Source organism: Pygocentrus nattereri, chromosome 16, assembly GCF_015220715.1.
Source record: "Pygocentrus nattereri isolate fPygNat1 chromosome 16, fPygNat1.pri, whole genome shotgun sequence".
In the NCBI taxonomy this organism is placed as follows: domain Eukaryota; kingdom Metazoa; phylum Chordata; class Actinopteri; order Characiformes; family Serrasalmidae; genus Pygocentrus; species Pygocentrus nattereri.
The window spans coordinates 19,030,856-19,054,234 of record NC_051226.1 but is presented as its reverse complement, the minus strand read 5'-3'; the positions used below and the strand labels follow the sequence as shown (position 1 = coordinate 19,054,234).

The window sequence follows — 23,379 nt, the reverse complement described above, 5'->3', positions numbered from 1 at the left end:
ATGTAAGCACTTTTGATGTTGCTGAATTTTTGTACTTGCCTAAAACTATTTAATGAGCATAGTAATTAACCAGATTAATTCTAGCATCTGAAGATGTAATTTAACACAAGTTCAGTTATTAACAGTGTTTTACAGCTCTGCACTCTGCACTTTGTGTCTGGATTTCACAAAAGCTTTGAATCCTGGAATATTACAAAATATGTCATTTTTAGTAGACAGATCATTCTTCACAGCAGCATATGTTTTATTTCACTGTTAAGAAGGCACAAGGATCTGTGTGAACCCAAAGCAAATTAACCCCAAAAAGTAGAATTTTGCTGATATCTTCATAGTGGAGATATGTATGAATGTATGTATGAACGTCCTGTGTTAGAAGAGGATGATGTGTGTGTGCAGTATAAATATGGTACTTGAAGCTTGTGATGCAAAGAAAATAATTAAGATGTTGCAGCTCTGCTGCTGTTTCAGCTGTACTGGGTCTACCCTACACCTCCCTTATACCTTCACTCACTGCTCATTTTATCAGGTACATTTAACATATAACTGTATTTTGTTGTTTTACAATAACCAACTGTATCTGCTGCTGCCAGAGAGGCAAATTTTGTCAAATTGTTTTGACCAATAACTAACTGCCATGAAATGGTAATTATTCAGTGACCAGTATGCCTAAAATAAAGAACACGACCCATTGCGGATAGTTCGGTTCCTGAAATCTGATTGTAAAAAACTTGATATATGAAGACTTAAGAACATACACATCATCTGAATTCTGCATTAATGCACAGAGATATTAAAGATATTAGAGATATTAAAGTATCTCTGTGAAATGAAGTACTGAAAGGAGGGTCAGATATATGCATATATATTACATAAATGGTCCCAAACCATATTAAACATACAGTTCTATAATCTTAAATTGTAAAAATATATTTACCATTCATTACTAGCCTAAATTCAAATAAACATAAATGCCAGGAACAATGCTAGCTGCGGCTGATGTTTGTCTTTCACCACATCCTTCTCTATAGTTTTATACACACGTCATATCTTGTTATTTAAAAAAGTAATTAAGATGTTGTGAGCTACTTACAGTACAAGTTGGGTTGCAGTTTTTTGCTTGATGCTCCCAGCCAATTCATAGATTTCTTTGATGGCCCTTGATGTCCTCAGCCAATGCACAGAAATTTCTTAAATTCCATCAAGTACCACATTTAACTTATAATAAAGTATTGTATCATTCACTGCTATTAAATAGGACACTGCTCATGCGCAGGATGTTGTTTGTTGTTAAATAGCTGTAGTAGGCCACAGCCATGCTGTACATAAGAGAATTTTTACTAACAGTTCACTCCAAGCCTAAGCTGTGTCCTGCTTTCTCAGCTGTCAGCATTAGACTCACTCAGTACTTCCTTGAAATAAACTCACTAGACAAAAAATTGTGACTGAAACCTAATAACATGAAGTACATCTACAAGCACAAACAGCTGCGATTCAATTTGTCATGGACTCGACAAGTTTCTGGATGTAGGCACCATCAATGTTCGACCACTCTTGCAATAAAGAAATGCACAGTTTGGCAAGATTTTGTGGTTGCTTTCCCTGCTGTCTTACTCATTGTTCCAGGTAGTCCCACAAAGTTTCAAGAGGATTCAAGTCAGGTGATTTTACAGGCCAATCCAGATGTGTGAATTCTCCTGAATGTTCATCATGCCAATCAGTCACATTTGCAGCTCTGTGAGCGTAAGAACAGTCATCTTGGAATACAATGATAGGAATGTTATGTTCCTCCATAAGATGATGTGCAAAACCTGTTTGTCCAGTTGCTCAATGTAGGCACTTTGTTCAAATGTACTGTCACCTCAACCAAAGGAGCCATTATTGTGTAATTAAAAAACCCCAGAACATCATAGAACTCCTCTAGCTTGAAACACACCTTATGCTTCGATACACCTGCAAATTCAGCTACTTCTTCACACTATGGCCTTTGGCATGCCCGAATGCAATCACTCCTTTTTTGCAAACATCTGTTCTGCAACCTATTTTCCACACATCGAACAAGACATTCATTGCACTGTACCACATCTTCTCAATCTATGAATCCTGTCCAAGGAGCTTATAACTGCAAATAATACCAGGTGTGCTGTAGATGTTTAGACATGGTTATAAATAGATATAAAATGACTACTAATATTATTTATATTTCTTCTAACATTAGTGGGTTTTTGACCAAATAATTCAGCTAAATTAAACAGATTTTAAGTATAATTTTCTCAAATATGTATATCTTTTGCAGAGTACTGTAGATCTGCTTCAAATTTGGTTCAATAATGTAGCGATATGGCAGTTCCAAACTGTGTGTCTGTGTGTGTGAGAGAGAAACAGAGAGAAAGAGGACAGATCAGTAGGGGGTCTCTCTCTCTCTCTCTCTCTCTCTCCCTCTCTATCTCTATCTGCTCATTCTGCTCCACCAAGCACTTAATATTTCACAAAAAAGTGCTGAAAATCTGACGGAACACTGAAGAGCATGTGTGTGTGTATGTGTTTCTTTGTTAGGTTATTTGGGTGGGGGAGTAATACAGAGTTTAATGTGAAATGGTGCACTATAGACAAACTTACCAACTCAGAATTAGTGGTGATGTCCACAATGTAAATACAGCCATTTTATATCTTATCCAAATTAACCTACATGTGTCTTTGTAGTTAATGTTGATATGATAAATTTGTTGTAAATCTGAAAAATAAGTTTGCTTTTGGAGATTTTTTCTTTATAACGTCCATGTGCCACTAAAACCTTATCTCTCTGTTTCTCTGATATAGAGCTTCTCATATCAAACTTCTGTCACTGACTTTGTTTACATCTTAACAATTTAATGGTGCGGACATTTTGTAAAAAATGGAATTCCCCTTACAGGGCATTCAGAAGTCTTTAAACATGGTCATCACCTCACACACACACACACACACACACACACACACACACACACACACACACACACACACACAATTCCAATGCTGTCAAGGCTGAAACATTCATTGAGGTGAAGGGAAGGGTTGTCTCTGTATGTATCTCTTGGCACTTTGAGATCACATCATGCGCTGCATTACCTCCTGTATCAGCCACATTACTGTGTGTGTGTGTGCGCGTGTGTGTGTGTGCGCGCGTGTGTGTGTGCGTGTGTGTGTGTGTGCGTGTGTGTGTGTGTGTGTGTGTGTGTGTGTGTGTGTGTGTGTGTGTGTGTGGGTGTGTGTGTGTGTGTGTGTGCATGTGAATGTTCTGTAAGTGTCTGTTTTAGTGAAAAAGTCACATGCTCTTATAGGACTCTATCTGAAGCATGCACATGCCTACACATGTATGTTGTGTGCTGTTTCTGTGTTACTGTGGCTCATGTTTGTGTGTGTGGATGTGTTAGGAGTGTCTATCTCTGACCTCTCAATAGTTCCATTTGTTTATGAGACATTAGCACGGTTCAATTGAGTTATGGCATAAATCAGAATTATTGATTAAAACACAAAGTTCAGTCTTGGAAGTTGGTTGCATTTTCTGCTTTTCCCAATCCCAATAATCCCAAACACAACTGGGTAATATCGAGGTCTGGACTCATTTGGGGTGGCCAGTCCATTGTTCTGAGAACCGCAGTAGCATCTTTGATTTCCCTGTTCTTGTTTTTGGTCTTTTTTCCTTTTCTCAGTATCAGCTTCTATACACCCTTTTGGACTCTTGGTGCTACGTTGTCTTTTCCCAGTGGGAGGATGGACAGAAACAGCTGTGAATTTTTTACAGATCTGAATCAAGAGTAGAGTTTGATTTTCCTCTGTCTCAGAGATGAAAGCTTTAAGATTTGTTTACCTGAAGGTGACAGTTTTGGTGGTCTACTAGGTCTTGCATGGTCGTCAGGAGTCCCAGTTTCTTACTCCTGAATACATACACTCTCAGAAACAAAGGTACTAAACTGTCATGGGGCAGTGCCCCTCTTGTCACTGGGGTGGTACCTACAGGTGTACATCTCAGTACCTTTAGTTAGGGAACATGAACAGGGACAGATATGTACTTTTGACCTGGAAAAACGTATTTAAGGTGCACAATTAGACCTTAAAACCACTGTTGTACCTTTGAGGATCCATTTACATTGTTTGTACCTTGATGAACAAAAAATTTACCTGCACAGTGTCTTTCTTTCTAACAGTGTAATAGCCATTTTGACTAGAAAACAAATAAATATAGAGTGGCTTCTTTCTTTTGCGCAGTACTGTATATACTATTGAATATTCTTATAATCAATTCTAAATTATTTTATCTTTCTAAAATGAATGCATTGGAATCATCACTTTTTTGATTGATCCATCATGAGGCATCAATGCATTTTTTATACCCCTAGTGTGTTTATATGTGTGTGTTTAAGCCTCTGGGCTGTGCTCCTTGGTCTGCGATGATAGATGACTGGCCTCCCACACTGCACTACTGCACTGTTCTGTCCTGAGGGTGTAGAGCCTCTCTCTCTCTCTCTCTCTCTCTCTCCCACTAAGTTACCATTATAACACAGTTGAGTGATGACACCCCACGCACACAGATATATACATATACACACTCATAAAACATGTTCTCTTCCTACAGTATCTTATGATGTATACTCTAATAATTTTAATGTGATATGCATAAGACAGACTGAAGGAATCCATTCTGATCAGGGTTTTAGGTACCATTGCTGTTTAGCAGTGAGCCAGGAGAAAACTGCAGCAGATTTGGGCCAATCAATAAAAGTGCTTGATTCATCATTATGTTTCTAAGCAGAGCCAAAGCCTGTCTTCCAGCCATTTGGACTAATATTGTCTCTCTCTCTCTCTCTCTCTCTCTCTCTCTCTCGTTCTCTCAATACAATCACTGCTTTCATCACATCCTCTTCCCTGCTCCAGGGATCGACCAATCTGCAGTGTCTGTGTGTGTGTGTGTGTGTGTGTGTGGGTGGGAAGTGCGTGTGAGTTGTGTCCATTCTTCAGAGACACTACTGAACACACTCATCATGTAGCATCACCCGTGTCTGGTGTTGAAGCACATATACACCGTTACTGTGCATATTCCTGCACTTCCCCTCTGTTATGTAAGAATCAGAGAAGCAATTCATTCTAATAGAAGCGCTCATCTCCCTGATTCACCATGCAACAGAAAGTGTACAAACTGTAGTTGTGTTTATTAGTGAACCAAGCACAAAATGAGATTTCAGGTTGCCTCACATATTTCCAACACACACACACACACACACACACATCAGATGGAATAAATACATGAACATGCCTTGGAAACACACTGGATTTTTGCTGCTGTTGCATTTTTTATGAAGTACCTTGCAATGTTTTGCCGAGCTCTCATCAGGGTCTCAGCATGTTGTGAGAAGTACATCCCATTATTTAGAGAAAAACAAATGCTCAGACTACAGCATGAGGGTTGTTTATTGAATGCATGTAACCCTTAAAATCTAGATAGATAAAATGGCTTTTCTGCAAAAACTAAGTGATTCACAGTTTTTATAAGCTCCAGGAGTGTAACTCAGAGGGGAACCCTCAGGGTCTTCTAGGCAGGGGTTCCCAATCCCAGTCCTGGTGACTCTATGCTCTGCACATTTTTGTGTTTTCCCTACTTCACCCAACTAAGCAGGAGCTTGTTAACTAGTTGAATCAGGTGTGCTAGATGAGTCTGTCACACCACCCTCAGACTGTGTCTACAGCCAACGTGGCTGCTCAGGACTACATTTCCCAGAACCCCTCGCTACAGTACATGACATGACTCACTTAGATCCCTGCTATTAAGTTCACCTGACTACTGATTATACACACCTATTGCTTGTTACAAGTGTTGGTTAGTTTAATATATAAGCTAACTTTTAGCTTAAGCTCTTTGTGAAGTAACATCATACCTTGTGCCAGTTTCTGTCTCTTATATATTATTATCTCATATATTATTTATATGTCTAATATAAGCTTCCAATTGATCATGGACTACTAGGACATTATGATCCCATAGAGATGCTAGGAGAAATTAACATTGTAGATGTGCCTCATTTTTCACATTAACAGCTTTAATAACCATGGTTCACAACTGATGAAACTAGGATCTTATGGGCCCCAGTGCAACAAATGATCTGCCCTTTCATATAACAATTACTACAGTTAATAAATAATTTGCTTGTTTTCCTGCTATTGCTTTGTCTCATTTATGTCTAAATGTAGGCTAGAGCTTGAAGTATATTATGAAGTAAGATAGATAAGTAACATTAAAATAAGGGGTCTACTAATAATACAAGGAACCACTGCACGCAACAGGACCCCCACCTAGACTGCTGGTAGGTATGTGAGGAACCCTTTCTTTCAAAATTAATCTACACAATTGTACACACAAATAGTCTGTGTCAGAATTACATTCTATAATATTTCTGGGGCCATGCTCTGATTGATCCAGCTTCATTTGTATGTCTTCACAACACATCCAGGTGAGTTCAGGTTTCTCTTAAAGTTGACCACAGGAAACACCACAAGACCTTTGCAGCACTATTGATGTACAAAGTGATTTTAATGGGCTATGTGGCCATCTTTTGCAGCTTTGCATAATGTAATGGAAGACACAGGACACAAGGAAGCAGGATGCTAGTGTGAGCAGGGAACTTGATTGGTGCCCATGATGAAAGCAACATGTAAACAATATAAACAAAGAAACATAACATATGAAACATAACATATGAAATAACCTAAGAAACCACTGACACCTCAAAACAAAGCACAATGTACAAAACACAAGGAATAAATAAGAAAAAAGGGACTGTGAAAAACACATAGGGAACAAACAAGAAACACCTGGGGCTAATGAGAGGGTAGGGCTACAAATTAGAGACAGGTGAGACAGATGACCAGGAGGCAATACAGGGGAAGAGACAGGAACAGAACACATCAACAAAAGCACATGGCTCAACACATGAGGAAAGGTAAACAAAGGCAGACACAGACAAACAGAGCAAAGTTACAGTTTGGATCACTTTTAGTTCTTTGCCTTTTGCTCACTACACATCATGTTGAGAAATGTATTGCAGTCTTTGACAGGATTTAGCAAGACATCTTGTGTCAGCTATATGTTATTTATATTTGATAAAGTCATTTATTCATATAGTGCATAGCACTGTGGAGCATCTGTAGAGGTTTGCTGTTTGCTGGCATAAAACTGTGTATCTCTTTAGAAGGTAACATCATGAAATGTCTATATAATGTAGCTTAAAGGGCAGTGGTGTTATGTGACCCTCAGCTACAATTGCTGTAAAGGCACATACATGAGTTCGTCTCTGGACTGAAACTGAAAGCAGAGGGACGCTCCCCAAGCAACTAAATCACACTTTAGTCAGCAGCAAAAATACAGAGGGGGGGTGAGGGATAGCTGGAGAACAAAAGAGAACGAGCAACAGAGTGAGGGAGGGAGAGAGAGAGAGAGAGCAGGGCCCACACTGCGGCCAGCAGCAACAGCAACACAGCTCTGAGTTCTATCCCACAATCCCCAAGGGCTTTGCAGTGTGGTGTTGCCATGACGACCCACTCCTCATGCCCAAATTGGAGCAAGAGAGAGAAGAGAGGGAGAGAGATGCAGAGGAAGGAGTGATTTGAGAGAAGAAAGGAGTAGTATCGTAATGAAGGGAGAGAAAGAAAGAGAAATTCAGAGGAAGGAGTGATTTGCAGAGAGGAGCAGTATCTTGATATGAGAGAGAGAGATGGGGGCAGACAGAAAGAGGGGAAAGAGAAAGAACAGAGTCAGAGAGAGGGAGAGAGAGAGGGAGACAGAGAAAGGATAAGATGCAGCAAACGGAGTGATTGGTAGACAGTTAATGCAGAGGAAAGAGGGATCTGTGGAGAGGAATTGTAATAATACAAATGGGGTTAGAGAGATATCATAGCTTTCGGGACAAAAACTTGTATCTCCATTTTTGTTATTTTTGACAACATGTGAAAAAGGCAGTTGCCCTGTATATTGCGTCAAAAATGAATAGTCCAAAATGACTTGGAAAAAAATTTCTCTATTTACTTCCATTAAAAATTAAGAACATTTTCCCTGTCTGGCAGTTACCAGTTTGGAGCTATGAGGTTTTGTCCCAAAAGCAGCAATATGCTGAGTGAGGAATGATTTGTGTAATATGCAGCAGAGGCTGTAGTTGTAGGCTAGATGAAGCAGAGGCTGTAGACTGGATGAAGCAGAGAGTCTCGGTTGTATGAAGCAGAGGTTGTAGGCAACATGAAGCAGAAGCAGAGGCAGTAGCTGTAGGCTATATGAAACAGCGGCTGTAGGCTGTATGAAGCAGAGAGTTTTGGTTGTATTTAGCAGAGGGTATTGGTCATATGAAGCAGAGGCTGTAGGCTGGATGAAGCAGACAGTCTTGGTTGTATGAAGCAGAGAGTCTTTGTTGTATAAAGAAGATACTGTAGGCTGTATGAAGCAGAGAGTCTTGGTTGTATGAAGCAGAGAGTCTTGGTTGTTTGAAGCAGAGAGTCTTGGTTGTATGAAGCAGAGGCTGTAGGCTGTATGAAAGAGTCTTTATTTATATGAAGTAGATGCTATAGGCTGGATAAAGTAGAAACTAAGGCTGTAGGCTGTATAAAAACAGAGGCTGTAGCTGTAGGCTATATGAAGCAGACATAGGTTGTAGTTGTAGGCTGTATGAAACAGAAACAGAGGCTGTAGGCTGTAGGTTGTAGGCTGTAGGCTGTACAAAGCAGAAGCCCTAGGCTGTATGAAGCTGTGTCAGTGGCTCTTCTCTGTTATATCACACACTGTGCGCTCCATTAACTCCTGATAGGCAAAATGATGCGCACACACCATGGCGTGCCCTGCAGTTTATTATGGGTAGCAGCACTTTATTAAACTCAGTGTTTAACTCAACATTCTTCCACACAATACACAGAACATTTCATAGTGCTTACAGCTGTAGTGTCTGAGTGCTTTATCGAGTGCTTGATAGTGTGTGTGTGTGCATGTGTGTGTGCATGTGTGTGTGTGTGTGTGTGTGTGTCTCAAAAAGTAAAAGCCCACTGAGTTCTTTGTGGTTACTCAAGTTGCATTTGGGTGGAACACAAGAAGATTTACCTACAGGCATTATAGGTCTTATTGAATATATCTGACTGAGATAGCAGAGTGTAACATTCAGTAAAACATATTATATTCAAAGTTTTCTCTCCAAATGTCATGATGTTATATTTTGCCGACATACACACATGTATGTGTCTTTTTAGGGACCCAATTTCCCCAGTATGATGGAAAATGGTAGATTGATAATATGGGGATATTTGGGTTGTTGTCATAAGCTCAATCATAAAATCAATCAGTCTGTCAAGGGCTTAGTAGAACTTTAACTGTCCCAAAGAGCAAGTTGTAGCAGACAGGCTACAGACAGGCAGACAGTTGTGGTGAAATTACAGAGAAATCCAGCTTTTGTTCAAAAATTTAAAGGCCCATCACTTTAAGGATTCTTTTTAGACACTTAGGTTAAGGACAGCTTTAGGCTCGTTGCAGTCATATAGACTTTGATCAAAATATCCCACACAGACAGGAATGCACAGTTGTGAGTGTGTGGGGAGAGTGAAAGCTTGATTGTGAAAGATTCTACACTACAGCTCATTACTAAGTCGTGATGACTAGTGGAAGTATTAAGCTATAATATAAATGTCAGCATGTGTGTAATTACTCGTGTGCAGCCTCTCTGCTTGTGTCTGAGTATATTACATGTGCTGTATATCTAAATTCCCTTTAAAAAACCAAAGGAGCAGCTCCCTCCTTCTTATCAGTGCTCCACCATCACACACAGACCAGACACACGTTTTCACACCAATGCAGAGTGAGATGCTCAGGGCGGATTTGTTTTTCCTTCCTGCCTGATCCAATTTTCAGATTAGCTTGCTAACACAATGTGATCATTTGCTGTCAGTCTATCAGTGAAAACCAAATTTAAATGGGAATGAACTGATTCAGAGTGATTTGTTTGTAGTGTAGATGTCAGTTTTAGGCAAATATCAGATACATATTTGAAGGGAAAAAATCTGATTTGACTGCTGAGCAAACAAAGCAGAAACATGTTCTGAACAGGTTAAAGGCGCCGCACTGCCCCTGCTGGCCATGTGCTGAATTACACTCAGCAGCTGATGCTGTTTATTACAGTTTCAATTGTGTGATGATGGAAATGAAGGAAAATGAGCTCTCTCTTTCTCTCTCTCTCTCTCTCTCTCTCTCTCTCTCTCTCTCTCTGTGCCTCTCTCTCTCTGCCTTACAGTTATCCAGCTGTGTGCGAGTTCCTACAGAATAATAACTTGTTATCAGTCATCCGAGCACACGAAGCACAAGATGCAGGGTATGTATGCATATAAACACATGCACACTCTGAGGGTTCATCTCTTTTGTCTCTGGTCATATCCATTTGAGGAATTCTCAATTCTTAACACTCTCTCTCTCTCTCTCTCTCTCTCTCTCTCTCTCTCTCTCTCCCTCTCCTGTCACAGTTACCGGATGTATAGGAAGAGTCAAACCACTGGCTTCCCCTCCCTAATCACCATCTTCTCTGCCCCAAATTATCTTGATGTTTACAATAACAAAGGTGGGCAAAAACCAGCAGTCCAGTCCCATTTAACCTCTAAAATACAGATTCACTGTGGATTCATTATGGATTAATTCTTTCATGTAGTAACACTAACATCAGTTCTAAATGATCGCATACGCATCAGTATTGACATTTAGCTGCAATGTGTTTAAGTGATGAATGTGTCTGAGAATGGAAAACAGATAAAATGAAAATTATATAATGAGTACAGTAGACGGAGGGAGATGGTGTGTCATGATGGTTGGCTTCATAGTATAGGTGTGTGTGTGTGTGTGTGTGTGTGTGTGTGTGTGTGTGTGCGCACGTTATAGAGAGTAGAGCAGATGGGGGGGATGTGTGTAAGTGTGTGTGTGGCAGAGGATGTCAGTTTGACTGACTTCTTATATGTGCCTTTATCGCTCCTGATGGAACAGGGTCATCAGCTCAGAGCTCGGCAGGGCCATCTAGTGGACCTTTTAGTATGTTTCAGTATGTTCTGTATTTAGAACATACAGAGAAATAGACACACATATAAAAGCATATAGAGCTGGTCCTGGAGATCTACCTTCCTGCAGATTTTAGTTCCAGAAATCCTTGGTTTACTTTTGTGTTTATGTATTTGGCAGGCACTGTTATGTAGAGTGGCTTCAAATTTAATCCAGTTACAAAGTTTGGTGAATGTAGTGTAAGGAGTCTTGCCCAAGAACCCTTGTTGGTATAGCATGCCGTGCAATATAGAGAGAAGCAGTTTTACACACTATACCCACCACACGCTGAATGGATTTTTTAGTGAGCATGCAGCATGGAAAGAATTGTTAAACCACAAGCAGTTGATATAGTGTCTCTTGTTTAAATGAGACAAACTATGCTTGGGTGGCTATCTGTTTACTTTGGAGGGTGTCGCAAGTATAGGCTATGTGTGAGAATCACTAAATTCCCTTATAGAAACAAAAAAAGATATGGAATAAAATACACAATGCTACAAATAAATAGAAAATAGAAAAATAGAAATAAAAATAGAAAAAAGTGACAGTATTTTACATTCTTAAACTATGTTCTTATACTAAATAATACTAGTTGTTTAGTTTGTTTACGTTCATCAGGAATCACCAAGTCATGTTTCAGAAGAACCTTTTGCTCAATATACTTTTCAGCAAATCCTACTCACTGGGTCTTTTCAAAAAGTGTAATTGTGGTCCCAATTATTTGATGGGCCATTAATTGGGTAACATCTTTCCAGTAGTCTCTCTTTCATTCCTCTCCACATGAATGGGGGTTGTGTTTTGCTTGTGTTGTCCATACCAAAAATAGTCCATGCACAAAACTGAAGTGACTTTCAGAAGAATGGGGCGCAAGTCAGGGCAGAAGGCAGACAGAACGCAAAAGGGAATTCCTGCAGTCATTCTGCAGTCACCAGTGCTGACATGTTTACTGCTAAGATCAAACAGTAAAGTCAAAGAATAGCTAACAATGGCCAAAGGTCAGAGTTGTGCCATGCAGCATGACACTTCAAAACTGGGAAGAACAAAAAGCATGCATATTTTTAACCTGTGCTAATACAAACCCTCACCAAAGGCTTACTAGTCATTTTATGATGCCAACTGATCTTCTAGATCCACTATATACTGTTGTACATAAATGTTTGGGCACCCTGATCAAATGATATGTTTTATTGATTTTCTAAGTAAAAATAAGTTCCAAATCCTCTACAGAGAACACAGTTATGCACACTTTAATGCACAATAACCTATTTCCTGAATGTAATATACTGGGAAAAGAAATTAAACATAAAATGTGGGCTGTGCAAAAGTTATGGCTCATACATTCGAATAAAGATGTTTGTGTACCTTTTTTTCTAATAGGCTAAATCCAGCAAATAAACAAAAGGGGTAAACTAAAGTTTCCAGAAAACGCCATGTTTAAGTTTGTTTGCTGTGGATGATGCGTTATTTCATTTTACATGCCTTATTTTCACTTCACACATCAACAAAATATGTCATTTAAACAGGATTATTCAAATTTTTGCATACTACAGATCATAACCTCTTTAATTTCATGTCAGCTATACTCTGCTCTATTTGTCAGTGGTCAGTTTCCAACTACAGGACCGCTGTTGGCCAGACAAAGTTTATACGGCAGACAGCAGTGACACTGACGTGGTAGTGGCAAGTTACTGTATGTATATAAGGGTGTATAAGCCACAGTGGTCGACACAGCGAGGTTAAAAGTGGCCCACACCCCACTATGCAGCTAAAAGTGGCTTTGTGGACACTGACCACTGATGAAGGGCTGGAGGACTGCTTCTACATATTGTGTATGGCAACCAATTGGGCTGCAGTCTCAATCTGCATGGTAAGGTAAATAATGTTCTTATTCTTACTTAATGATGCTCCAGCACCCCTCACGATCCAAGAGGATAAGCAGCTTAGAAAATGTGTGTGTGTGTGTGTGTGTGTGAGTGTGTGTGTGTGTGTGTGTGTGTGTGTGTGTGTGCACGCACAATATATTGATCCTTTGTAACTTAGTACTGTCACATTCACATTTATGTGGAAAAGTTCAACTGCTTGTCAACGATCGATCAGAAAATGAATCAAGCAGCTCTGGACATTATGCACTTGTGGAGATCATTTTTCTCTCTTCATTGATTAGATAATGAGGTTACTGAATGTAATGGGGTGTGCGTGTGCATTTGTGTGTTCTCGCTTCAGCGGCTGTCTTGAAGTATGAGAACAATGTGATGAACATTCGACAGTTTAACTGCTCCCCTCATCCCTACTGGCTGCCAAACTTCATGGACGTGTTCACCTGGTCTCTACCCTTTGTAGGAGAGAAAGGTAGACTTCAGATCATTTCAACAGCATATACACAGAAAACATATTAATTAAAGCCAAGACATGTTAGGTGTCCAATTTTTCGCTCCTTTAATTTTGAAATGGAACTATGAGGCTAACGTAACTCACAAACACTAGAAGTGCAATGCAAATGTGTTCTGTCAATACAGTGGCAAAGCTTTTCTCAACCCACTTTCAGATCTTCATTAAGTGTGCATAGACTTGTTGATATGGTTTAGAGCAGTGTGACTTACTGTAAACTATAAAAATGAACAGAAACTCACTGTTTATAGCTGAACATAATAGCCTCTTCAGACTACAGGTGTTGTGTCAAATTCTGACCCCTATAAGCAGACTCTACAGATTATCTGGTGTTTCTTTAAAAACTGCTAATATTGAATGCCTAATTGAAGATATAAGTTTGTAAACAGAAACAACAGAACTCACATACAGAATACAGAATCTAATCTGTTGCATCCATGAGGCGCCAGAATGTAACTGCTGTACCAATTAAGGTAGAACAGGAAATTTAGCTAACTAGCTACTGAGACATCAGCATGCTACTAGCGATTTTTTGTGCTTGTTATGAAGAAAAGAACCATATTACATTGAAAGGGCATTAAACTAAGTTAATACAATGCTTATTGTAATTTTTTAACAGAGAAAATACTCACATTTGTGAGTTTCTTTGGTTGCTTGTGTGACCATCTTGCCAGTTTTGCTTTTTTTTTTTCTCATAACACTCTTTTTGGGGTGTGCCTCTGATAAACCTCTGTTTGAATGGCCATGTAGCCCTAACACTTTACCCGACCCCTCTATCTCAACTAAAATCAGGACACTCTACCTCTAGGCATGAACGCATAAAACAGAGCCTTAAGGGCTTAGTGGTAGGGACCAGGTGTGAAAGTGGGCCTTAGTTCCAGCACTAAACTAAAGAGGCCAAATTTGGATACCAAACATATCTTGGCTGATCAACTATATCTGGGGTAAGTTGACAATATTTTTTACCAAACTATTTCTTTAAGTATTGTGAAAAAAACTTTAAATGGTCAAAGTATGGACAAAATTCATATTTCAAGATGATCATGCAGTTTACTTTTTACAGGTAATAGTGTGTCATATAGTGCCTCAAACCACATACAAAATGTTCCAGATTACTTACCATCTTGTGGTTTGACCGAGGTGATGATTTAGAAGTGTAGCTTGCATAACATGATGATTTGATGCTCAGAAGCTTCCGTTACTTGTTAGCTGCATTAGCAAAAAAGGAAAATTGTATCAATTAGATTTCTTTGCCAAATTATCACCTTAAGATACACATCCTGCAGCAATCACATGTATGACCCCTTGTCTAATAGCTTGTCCTGTTTCCACTGCAGTCACTGAGATGCTTGTGAATGTGTTGAGCATCTGCTCTGATGACGAGCTGATGAACGACGGAGACGAGATCTTTGATGGTAAGAGGTTTTCCTTGAATCATCCTCTCTGTCTTATTGTGTTTACAGCATTCATCTTCTTATCCACACAGGAGCTGAAATCAGAACATTGCACGCAAAACACAACAAGAACTAAAAGCTGAGATTGTTTCTAAAATATCTCATGTTGTTCTTGCTCCCTGGAAGCCTTGCATTTAAGTGCTATTGACTGTAGAAGATTCTCCCTGTGGCAATGCAGTCTCAGCCTGTACTCTCATGTCCACCCACAGCCAACGCAGCAGCTGCTCGGAAAGAGGTGATTAGGAACAAGATCCGTGCCATTGGGAAGATGGCCAAGATGTTCTCTGTGCTAAGGTATGAAAGGGACTTCCACAGGCTGAGTCATTTCTGTCTGCTTATCTGTGTCAGCTGCTTATGAAACACCATGCAAATATGAGATAGAGACTTCTGGAGACTAAAGAGCGTTTGTGTATGTGCTTTTGTATAAATATTCATTGGCACCAAACAGTGTTCATGCCATACTTAATAACGTGTTAACCCTTTTCCACAGTAGGCATAAAATGTAATTTCTGCCTGTTTCAGCAGTTCTTCAGTTCTCTCTCAATAACACTGATGAATTTTTATGGAAATGTGTTTGATTTACAAACAGGAGGTGAGCAAGCAAGACAACATTTGTAAAAGTGAATTGTTTTCACAGCAGGGAGTTGTTCCAGTTTCATTCCCACTGCTAGCAGCTCAACATTTGACACACATAGCCAGTAGTGACCTACACTCTCAGAAACAGTACAAAACTGTCACTGGGGCAGTACCCCTCTGGTCAATGGGGTGGTACCCTCAAGGCTACATCTCAGTACCTTTAGTCAGGGAACATACTTCTAACATAATCCATTGAAATTCTATTTTCTAAGTTGTACTGACTCCACACACCCCGTCTCATCTCCAGGCTTTTTGTTTTATTGCTCTGTTTTAAAACTTCAGGTTAGGAAAAGGCTCATACATACTTTTTACTTTGGAAAAAGTTCACATTTGACCTTTAAACCACTGTTGTACCTTTGAGAAAACATTTAAATCATTTGTACCATGGTGAATGAAAAATGTACCTGCACAGAACTTGTATTTCTAACAATGTAGTCAATCTGAAAACAGAGTTATGGGTTATATTAACTAAATATATTGAAGTCCAGGATGGCAGCAGCGGGCCTACACAAAGAGGTTAAGTTAATTTTGCCTGGAAACAAATGTCAAATCAAATGGCTTTTATTGTTAAACAGGCCAATGCAAGACGAATTTTATTTTTGACTGTTCATTATCATTTGAGCAGTTTCTTTGCAGATTTCTTCAGATTTGCAACCAAAATGCCTTTGTACACTTCTGAGTTCATGATCCCGTTAATGAACTCAAGCTCACCAACACTACTGATAGACAAAGAGCCCCAGGACTTTAACATTTCCACCTCTGTACCCATGAGCCAGGCCTATACTACACAGTGTTTAGCTCAATTTTAACCCTGTATTAATCAAAGTTCAACGTATTCCTATAAATGTTCACAATCATGAGAAATTTTTAGGTCGGGAGCTCTGGCAGAAACAGTGGTATGAATAATCTGGTGATGTGAAGGGAAATGAGTCAATCTTCTGATCTAGCACCAGAGTATAGCTGAAACTCATTATGTGTGTTTTATCCTCTAACTGCCTTATCATCTAGTGTGTTTGCCCTCACAAAAAAAAACTCTGTAATACAGGCATTAAATGTGTGATGCTCTCCATTTTTTAAATCTGTCTAGTGTACACCCAGCTTTGGTGCAGTGTGGTCAGAATTCTTCTACTGGTTTTCTCCACTGTCTTCATTTGTCTCCTCTCAGTTTAATGTTGTACTGAAAGTGAAGTAGTCCAATGAAAGTGAAAGTGTCCAAATACTTTTGGGCCCAGCCCACTGTGCATGTGTATCTTACTTATAATTCTGCCAATCTGCCATATATCTCCCACCAGTTTAACTGACTCTCCTTGTGACTTGCGGCTCATTGTATTCCACTGGAAAAACCCTCATCCTCCCTCCCACACTCCTGAATACAGGGTGCCCTTTTTTCATGAAATTAAAAAAAGATCAAATATTCCCTCTGTGGCTCTGACTGGAAATTCACCAAAATGTGGCAGCCCTTCTTAGAGCATATAAACTCCATCCAGCTTGATTTCTCTTCCACTAAGTGCTGTCTTGCATTGCTACTTTATTTGTGTAGGCGCTAATGTTGGCCTCACTTCCTCACACAGTCTAGGTACCAGGCCTCAGAATTATAGATCAGTCTCATAAATCAATAAATGTCTTATGCAATCAGTCTCACCAATTTAATTTAACCAGATTTGTAATTTTTAATTGGCAGTCAAAAGTCAATTTATAACATTTATTGAATGAGACCGATGGAGGTTACACAACACTGACATGAAACTGGTACACACATATCAGGGCCAAACATATGAGGTAACAGCCAGCAATTATAGTGTCTACATAATTGGTGTCCCTGTGAGGAAACTCATCTTTCTTACAGGGGTTCTTTGTGTTTATTTTCTTTTTGGGTTTTTTTTTTTCGTATTGAGGTGGCAGTCCATCTCACTTCATATGCCATTTGCTCGATGTGATTCTTGTCTTCTGCTTTGTAGCTCACTGTGTCTTTTTATTAATCATCTAAAAATGTTTTATTCATTTAATTAATTAATCAGCTGAAAAAATATATATATGTACACATTTTATTTTTTTATACAGAGAGGAGAGTGAAAATGTGTTGACCCTAAAGGGCCTGACTCCCACCGGCATGCTGCCCAGTGGAGTGCTGTCTGGAGGCAAGCAGACTCTACAGAGTGGTGAGCATAAAGACCCTCCACAGGGCCTTCCTCTACTCCTGTCTCTGACTACTCTCTTCTTTCTATGCTTTCTCTCTGTCCCTGTCTCTTCCACCTGTCTTTCCATCTGTCTCTCTTTGTATCCTCTGACAGACTCCAGGCTTTGGGTGCTCCTCTCTCTGCAACACTATGTTGGGAGTTGCCCCAAAGACTGGACCGCAGTGGGTCAGTTTCCCCGTAGTGGGTAAACTGGGGTGAGGTGAGCGAGAGTCTGTGCCCATAGGGCCTATTGAAATGGACAGACCAGCGTCCGGGAACTAGTGTGTGTGCGCCTGAGGGGTTGACTGGCTCTGTGGTCCATAGTCTGGTTGGCGTGCATGCGTCTGCGCAGGGTCGTCTGCACACCGCTCGTTGCACTACTGCTGCCTGTGCCTTTCTGCCGTTGCATGGCTTGTTCAAGTGTAACCCACTCCCCTCCTCTCCCCCCCAGCCACCATTGAGGCCATCGAAGCCATCGAGACCGAAGAAAGTGACGGCGAAGGTAAATCCAGGACATGCATCTTGGCCTTAGCCTCCATCAGCTGTTGACAAGCCACGATCAGTCAACATTTACTAATAGTTCACACAGGGAAATGGCTGTATAGAGTGGTGGTTTCTAGGACTGGTCCTGAAATGCTATTGTCCTGCATAATTTAGTGCATTTTTACTGCATTTTTTCTTGCTTTTACACACATGATCCTAGCCTATCTGCAGTTGCGTGTGTCTGATAAAAGAAGCAGGGAAAAGGGAAAACACTAAAATGTGCAGGGCAGGGGTATTCCAGGACTAGGGTTTTTCTCAGTAGTGTAGAAGGAACACTGAGAGGTGCAATACACTGACTTTTGAGAAAGGGCAAAGAAGACATCTGGGAACTGCATTAAGCTCAGTAGTACTCAGAAAGGTGAAATGGACATTTCAGTTATTTCACAGGTAATCCTTTTGGAGTAGGTATGTATCTCATTTATTGTAAGTACCTTTTGCTTTTGGTGTACTTGAAGTGACAAAAGCATAAGAGTTCATCAGGCTATATTTGCTTATATAGTGATCCAAAAGTATTGAATTATCTTTCGTTGTAATTTATTCTTTTCTGTAAAGCATCAGTCTCAAACTGCAGCCCTGGTTCAACACCGATACATGATTTCCTTGCTCAAGCATGCATGATTTAACTCCGGGTTATTGGGTGTGTTAGAGCAAGGAAATCACCACTCTGTGCTGCACCAGGACCCACTACACACCACTGCATTAAAGGAATTTTAGGTCTTCCAGGTACTTACATTGCCCTCTCTCAGTGACGACAGCATAGCAAGGGAACATCTCTGTGAAGAATGCATGATGGTTTGAGATGGCGTCTGACACAAAGGCATGATTGAGTTGGTTTGTTGAGTTCTGCATTTTCTCTGCCTCTCTTAAGGCGTCTATGGGCATAGCATGTGGTAACTGGAACTCTGAGGAACTCCCAGCCAACCAGAGTGTGTTAGCCTCTTCCACAACCTCTCATGCTCTTAAACAGGCACACCTCAGTGGCTCACACATAAAAAATGTGCTATAGTAAAGGGAATTGGGTGTTACTTCCTCTGCAATCCTATGTCCATTGATATGAGCACAAATGGAAAAGCCTGGTATTTGAATATAGATGATAGAAGTAAATGGTTCTAGTAGCACTTTATTTTAATCGTCCTCTGTATATGCTTTGTACATGTGTAGTCTGTCTTTAACTAATGTTCAACTAAATATCTAATTATCAAAAAAGTTTGAAGTTGAGTGTGATAGATTCTGTTACATCTAAACTTAACCTTAAACCCAACTTCAAGCCTAAACCTACACCTACTTGTAAACCCACTTCTTACTATAATGTTTTGGATAATCAACATCAAAAAACTTAAATCTTAAAAAAAAAATAATCTAAGTATCTGTAGATCATGTACATTGGACTAACAAAATAAAGCATGATCAATATTCTGAGTAAAGGACTTTTTAAAGCTGCATTCGTTTCTGTTTTAATAGTTTGACTTTATGTTCACAGCTTTGTCTCGTGGTATATAAACAAACTTTATTCATGTATTAAGTAAATTAGCCAAGAACCCAGAGCAGACAATAGGAATGCCATTTCAGTTATTAGCAGCCGTTTTGTATAAAGAGTGGAGTACAAAAACATGAGTGAGGGAACATTTATTATTTTTTTGCTTTTGATGTTTGCTTCAGTACTTGACATTGGCCTTACATTTTACACTTGGGACAATCTTTTATTCTCCATTAAAACACTTCAGTGTTTTGGAAAAAAATCACAACATCCAGACATAGGGGGGAAAACATCATAGCTTAGGGAGAGAGATAGAGGAACTGTTTTTATTTAATTGCATGTAGGGCACAGCATTTCAAATTCCACAGAATGCAGCTTTAAAATGATGTAAAATGATGCTCATTGCTGTGTGTGCCATCCCTCTCCACAGCCATTCGCGGCTTTTCTCCACAGCACAAGATCAGCAGCTTCGAGGAGGCTAAGGGCCTAGACCGCATCAATGAACGCATGCCTCCCCGTAAAGATGGGGTGAACCACGTGGGCCACTCCATGGGAAAAATGAACATGTCCGAGGCCAACGGCACTGATGATAACAGCAACATCCAGTGATGCAGCTGCCGCCTGCCTGCTTGCACCCAAGCCCATGCCACTGCTGCAGCATGTGGCAGGATATCGCCAAACCCGTAATTTAAGGCCTCCCGATACCAACAAAACCCCCAGCAACATAACACTGCATATGCATCCACCTCTGCTCGAATATCCAATTAGACAAGAAACCTTCTCCAAGTTCAAATCTTTCGCAGATGTGGGTGGAAGGCAATCTCTTTTTTTGCTACCAGTTTGCTGTATGTGAGTTTCTTGAAGTTCTGCCACTGTTCAGGTGTGTTTAGAAGGCTACAAAAGGGTGGGGATGGATTTTTTCCCAGATTTGGGGGAGGGGGGTTGATGTTAACCAATGTCTGAAAGTGTCTTTCTCAGAGGGGGGACAGTTCCTATGGCTGTCCTGCCAATTACTTTCTGACTCCACCCATACACCAAAGTGGGCGGGGTCTAGGGATTAGAACTCTCTCCTAAGCCTGAACCATCGCAGCTCATAAGTGGGGGTGGCCAGCCAGTACCAATGCCACGCACACATCTTAATATTTTGATTACAAGTTTTCTTCATGAGCCCATCTCATAATGAAATTATCTCACTGTTGAAACATGTTTTGCTACTAGTATTAATGAATACAAAAATTGAAACGACAAAAAAAAAAAAATGAAATGTTTGTAAGAAAGGACATTTAAAGAGAAAAATTATGTACATTTTATTACTTGCAATGCAATCTTACCCTAGTATTTTTATTTATTGATTTTTTTTTTGGTAAGATGCCATAAAGGGGAGGGGGGTTTGTTTGTGGGGTGCTTGCGCTTGTTGGCTGTGGACTCATGAACCCCACCATCTGTTGCGTGGAAGAAGCACTGAGGATTTTCGGGCTGCAGTAGGAGCTTGGGGTCGACCTTTGGCACCAGCTACCTGATTGTTTCTCACCTGCCTGTAACTTGAGAGAGAATGCACATAGTATGTTTCGCAAGTCAAATAAATCTATATATATATAAATATATATATAAATATATGATTAATACCGATGAAGGACAATATCAAGGACTGATTTTTAACAGCATCTATGGTATGGAACGCATCAGTGCATGCAATTAAGTTCCTTATTGATATGTGAAATTATAATTGTGATGTGTTTCAATATAGTAGATTTGAATTATTTCCCTCTTCAGATTATATTTGTAAAGTTTAACTTTGTTTTTTTATATCTATATACAGTATATATATGATTTTGTAATCTTTTCTTCCATCTTTGTTTTTTTTTCTCTTTGGTTTTCTTTTTCATCAACATTATTTTGTTATGGTTGATTTTATTTTTGTATTGTTTTGCTGTATATGCACTGGCGCTCTTTTTGAGGTGTGAAGCCTTGTGTTTTTCCTTTTTTTCCTGTTCAGTTGGTGTACAGAAGTTGTTCAATAGTGTGAATGAACATATTACTCAGTGAAAAGCAAAATTCAGGCTGCCAAAGCATGATCGCATGGTTTATTCAAATGTAAACAAATTGGGCACAATGAAAATCCTGTGTCTCACTTTGAAAAGGAAAAAATATATTCTCCTTATAATTCTTGATGATATTCTTCTTATTCTTACAATTAAGCTTACGGTTCTTTTTTTTCTCCACTGTTTTCTGATCCTTGTTTGGTCCAGACGTGGTTTATTTCAGAGAAGGAGTTTAATGGATTTTAACTTGTGACTATTTTTTCTTGTAATTTTCTCTTGAACTGAGTTTTCGCATTTGACTTCCTAAATGATAACACACATTGTAAGCATGCCCTATGGGACAAATCACTTTTTTTACTCTTGAATAAAATATGCATGAACTATAGAGTCTGACTTTTCTTCTGTCCATGTGCTACACTCAGCTATGCTTTTTAAAAATAAAGATACTGGAAAGTGTTGCCATAAGGAGAAGCCCTTTTTCACAGTAAGAATAAAAAGCAATTTCTGTATATTTTGGAGGTGGTCCAAAGAATATAAGTTAAGTGATACTTTTTTAATCCCACAAACAGGGAAATTCCACCTCTGCATTTAACCCATCTGTGAAGTGAAACACCACATATACACACACACTAGGGAGCAGTGAGGACACTTGCCTGGAGTGGTGGGCAGCCCTATCCACAGCATCCAGGGAGCAATTGGGAGTTAGGTGTCTTGTTCAAGGACACCTCAGTCATGGACTGTCAGCACTGGGGATCGAACCCACAACTTTCCTGTCACAGGGCCAGTTCCCTAACCTCCAGCCCATGACTGCCCCATATGGACGCTCAAACCCATAGAAAACCACGTATTTCCATTTTTCTATGTCATTTGAACATATCAGCTCTCCTTTACATTGTGTGAAAATCTCATGGTGATTGGGCCAATAGCAATGCCCCAAAATCATTTAGAATAAAATCTCTTTACATTGACTTACATTAAAACGTAAGGGTGTTTTTGCTTTCTCTTGTAGTTTTCATTTTGTAGATACTTGTTTTTCTTTGGATATACATACTGCACACACAAACACACACACACACCAAGCACCTAGGCATGCAGACTGCTTCTACAAACATTTGTGAAAGAGTGACTTGCTCTCAAGAGCTCAGTGAATTCCAGCGTGGTACAGTGATAGGACGCCACCCGTGCAACAAGTCCAGTCGTGAAATTTCCTCGCTACTAAATATTCCACAGTCATCTGTCAGTGGTATTATAGCAAAGTGGAACGACAGCACAAAGTTGTAGGCCACGTAAAATGACAGAGCAGGGTCAGCGGATACTGAGGCGTGTAGTGCACAGAGGTCACCAACTTTCTGCAGAGTCAATTGCTACAGACCTCTAAACTTCATGTGGCCTGCAGATTAGCTCAAGAACAGTGCCTAGAGAGCTTGAAGGAAAACTAAGCGTGATGCAAAGTGTCAAATGCACTGGTGTAAAGCACTGTCACTGGACTCTAGAGCAGTGGAGACATGTTCTCTGGTGTGACCAGTCACACTTCTCCATCTGGCAATCCGATGGACGAGTCTGGGTTTGGTGGTTGCCAGAAGAA

The 23,379-nt window shown here is 39.8% G+C and overlaps 1 protein-coding gene across 3 annotated transcripts in view; it reads left to right on the top strand.

The window, feature by feature from the left end:
• Positions 1–22,179, top strand: part of ppp3ca (protein phosphatase 3, catalytic subunit, alpha isozyme) — a 64,650-nt gene extending 42,471 nt beyond the window's left edge. For 2 of the 3 annotated variants that reach the window (XM_017698704.2, XM_037545707.1), the window contains exons 7-14: positions 10,290–10,367; positions 10,516–10,610; positions 13,301–13,426; positions 14,803–14,880; positions 15,129–15,213; positions 17,617–17,714; positions 18,184–18,234; positions 20,183–22,179. In XM_017698704.2, coding sequence (XP_017554193.1) covers positions 10,290–10,367; positions 10,516–10,610; positions 13,301–13,426; positions 14,803–14,880; positions 15,129–15,213; positions 17,617–17,714; positions 18,184–18,234; positions 20,183–20,361 — 790 coding nt within the window. In that variant the 3' untranslated portion in view covers positions 20,362–22,179. The remainder of the gene's footprint in view (positions 1–10,289; positions 10,368–10,515; positions 10,611–13,300; positions 13,427–14,802; positions 14,881–15,128; positions 15,214–17,616; positions 17,715–18,183; positions 18,235–20,182) is intronic. The other variant, XM_017698705.2, reaches the window with a different exon arrangement.
• Positions 22,180–23,379: the final 1,200 nt, after the last annotated feature.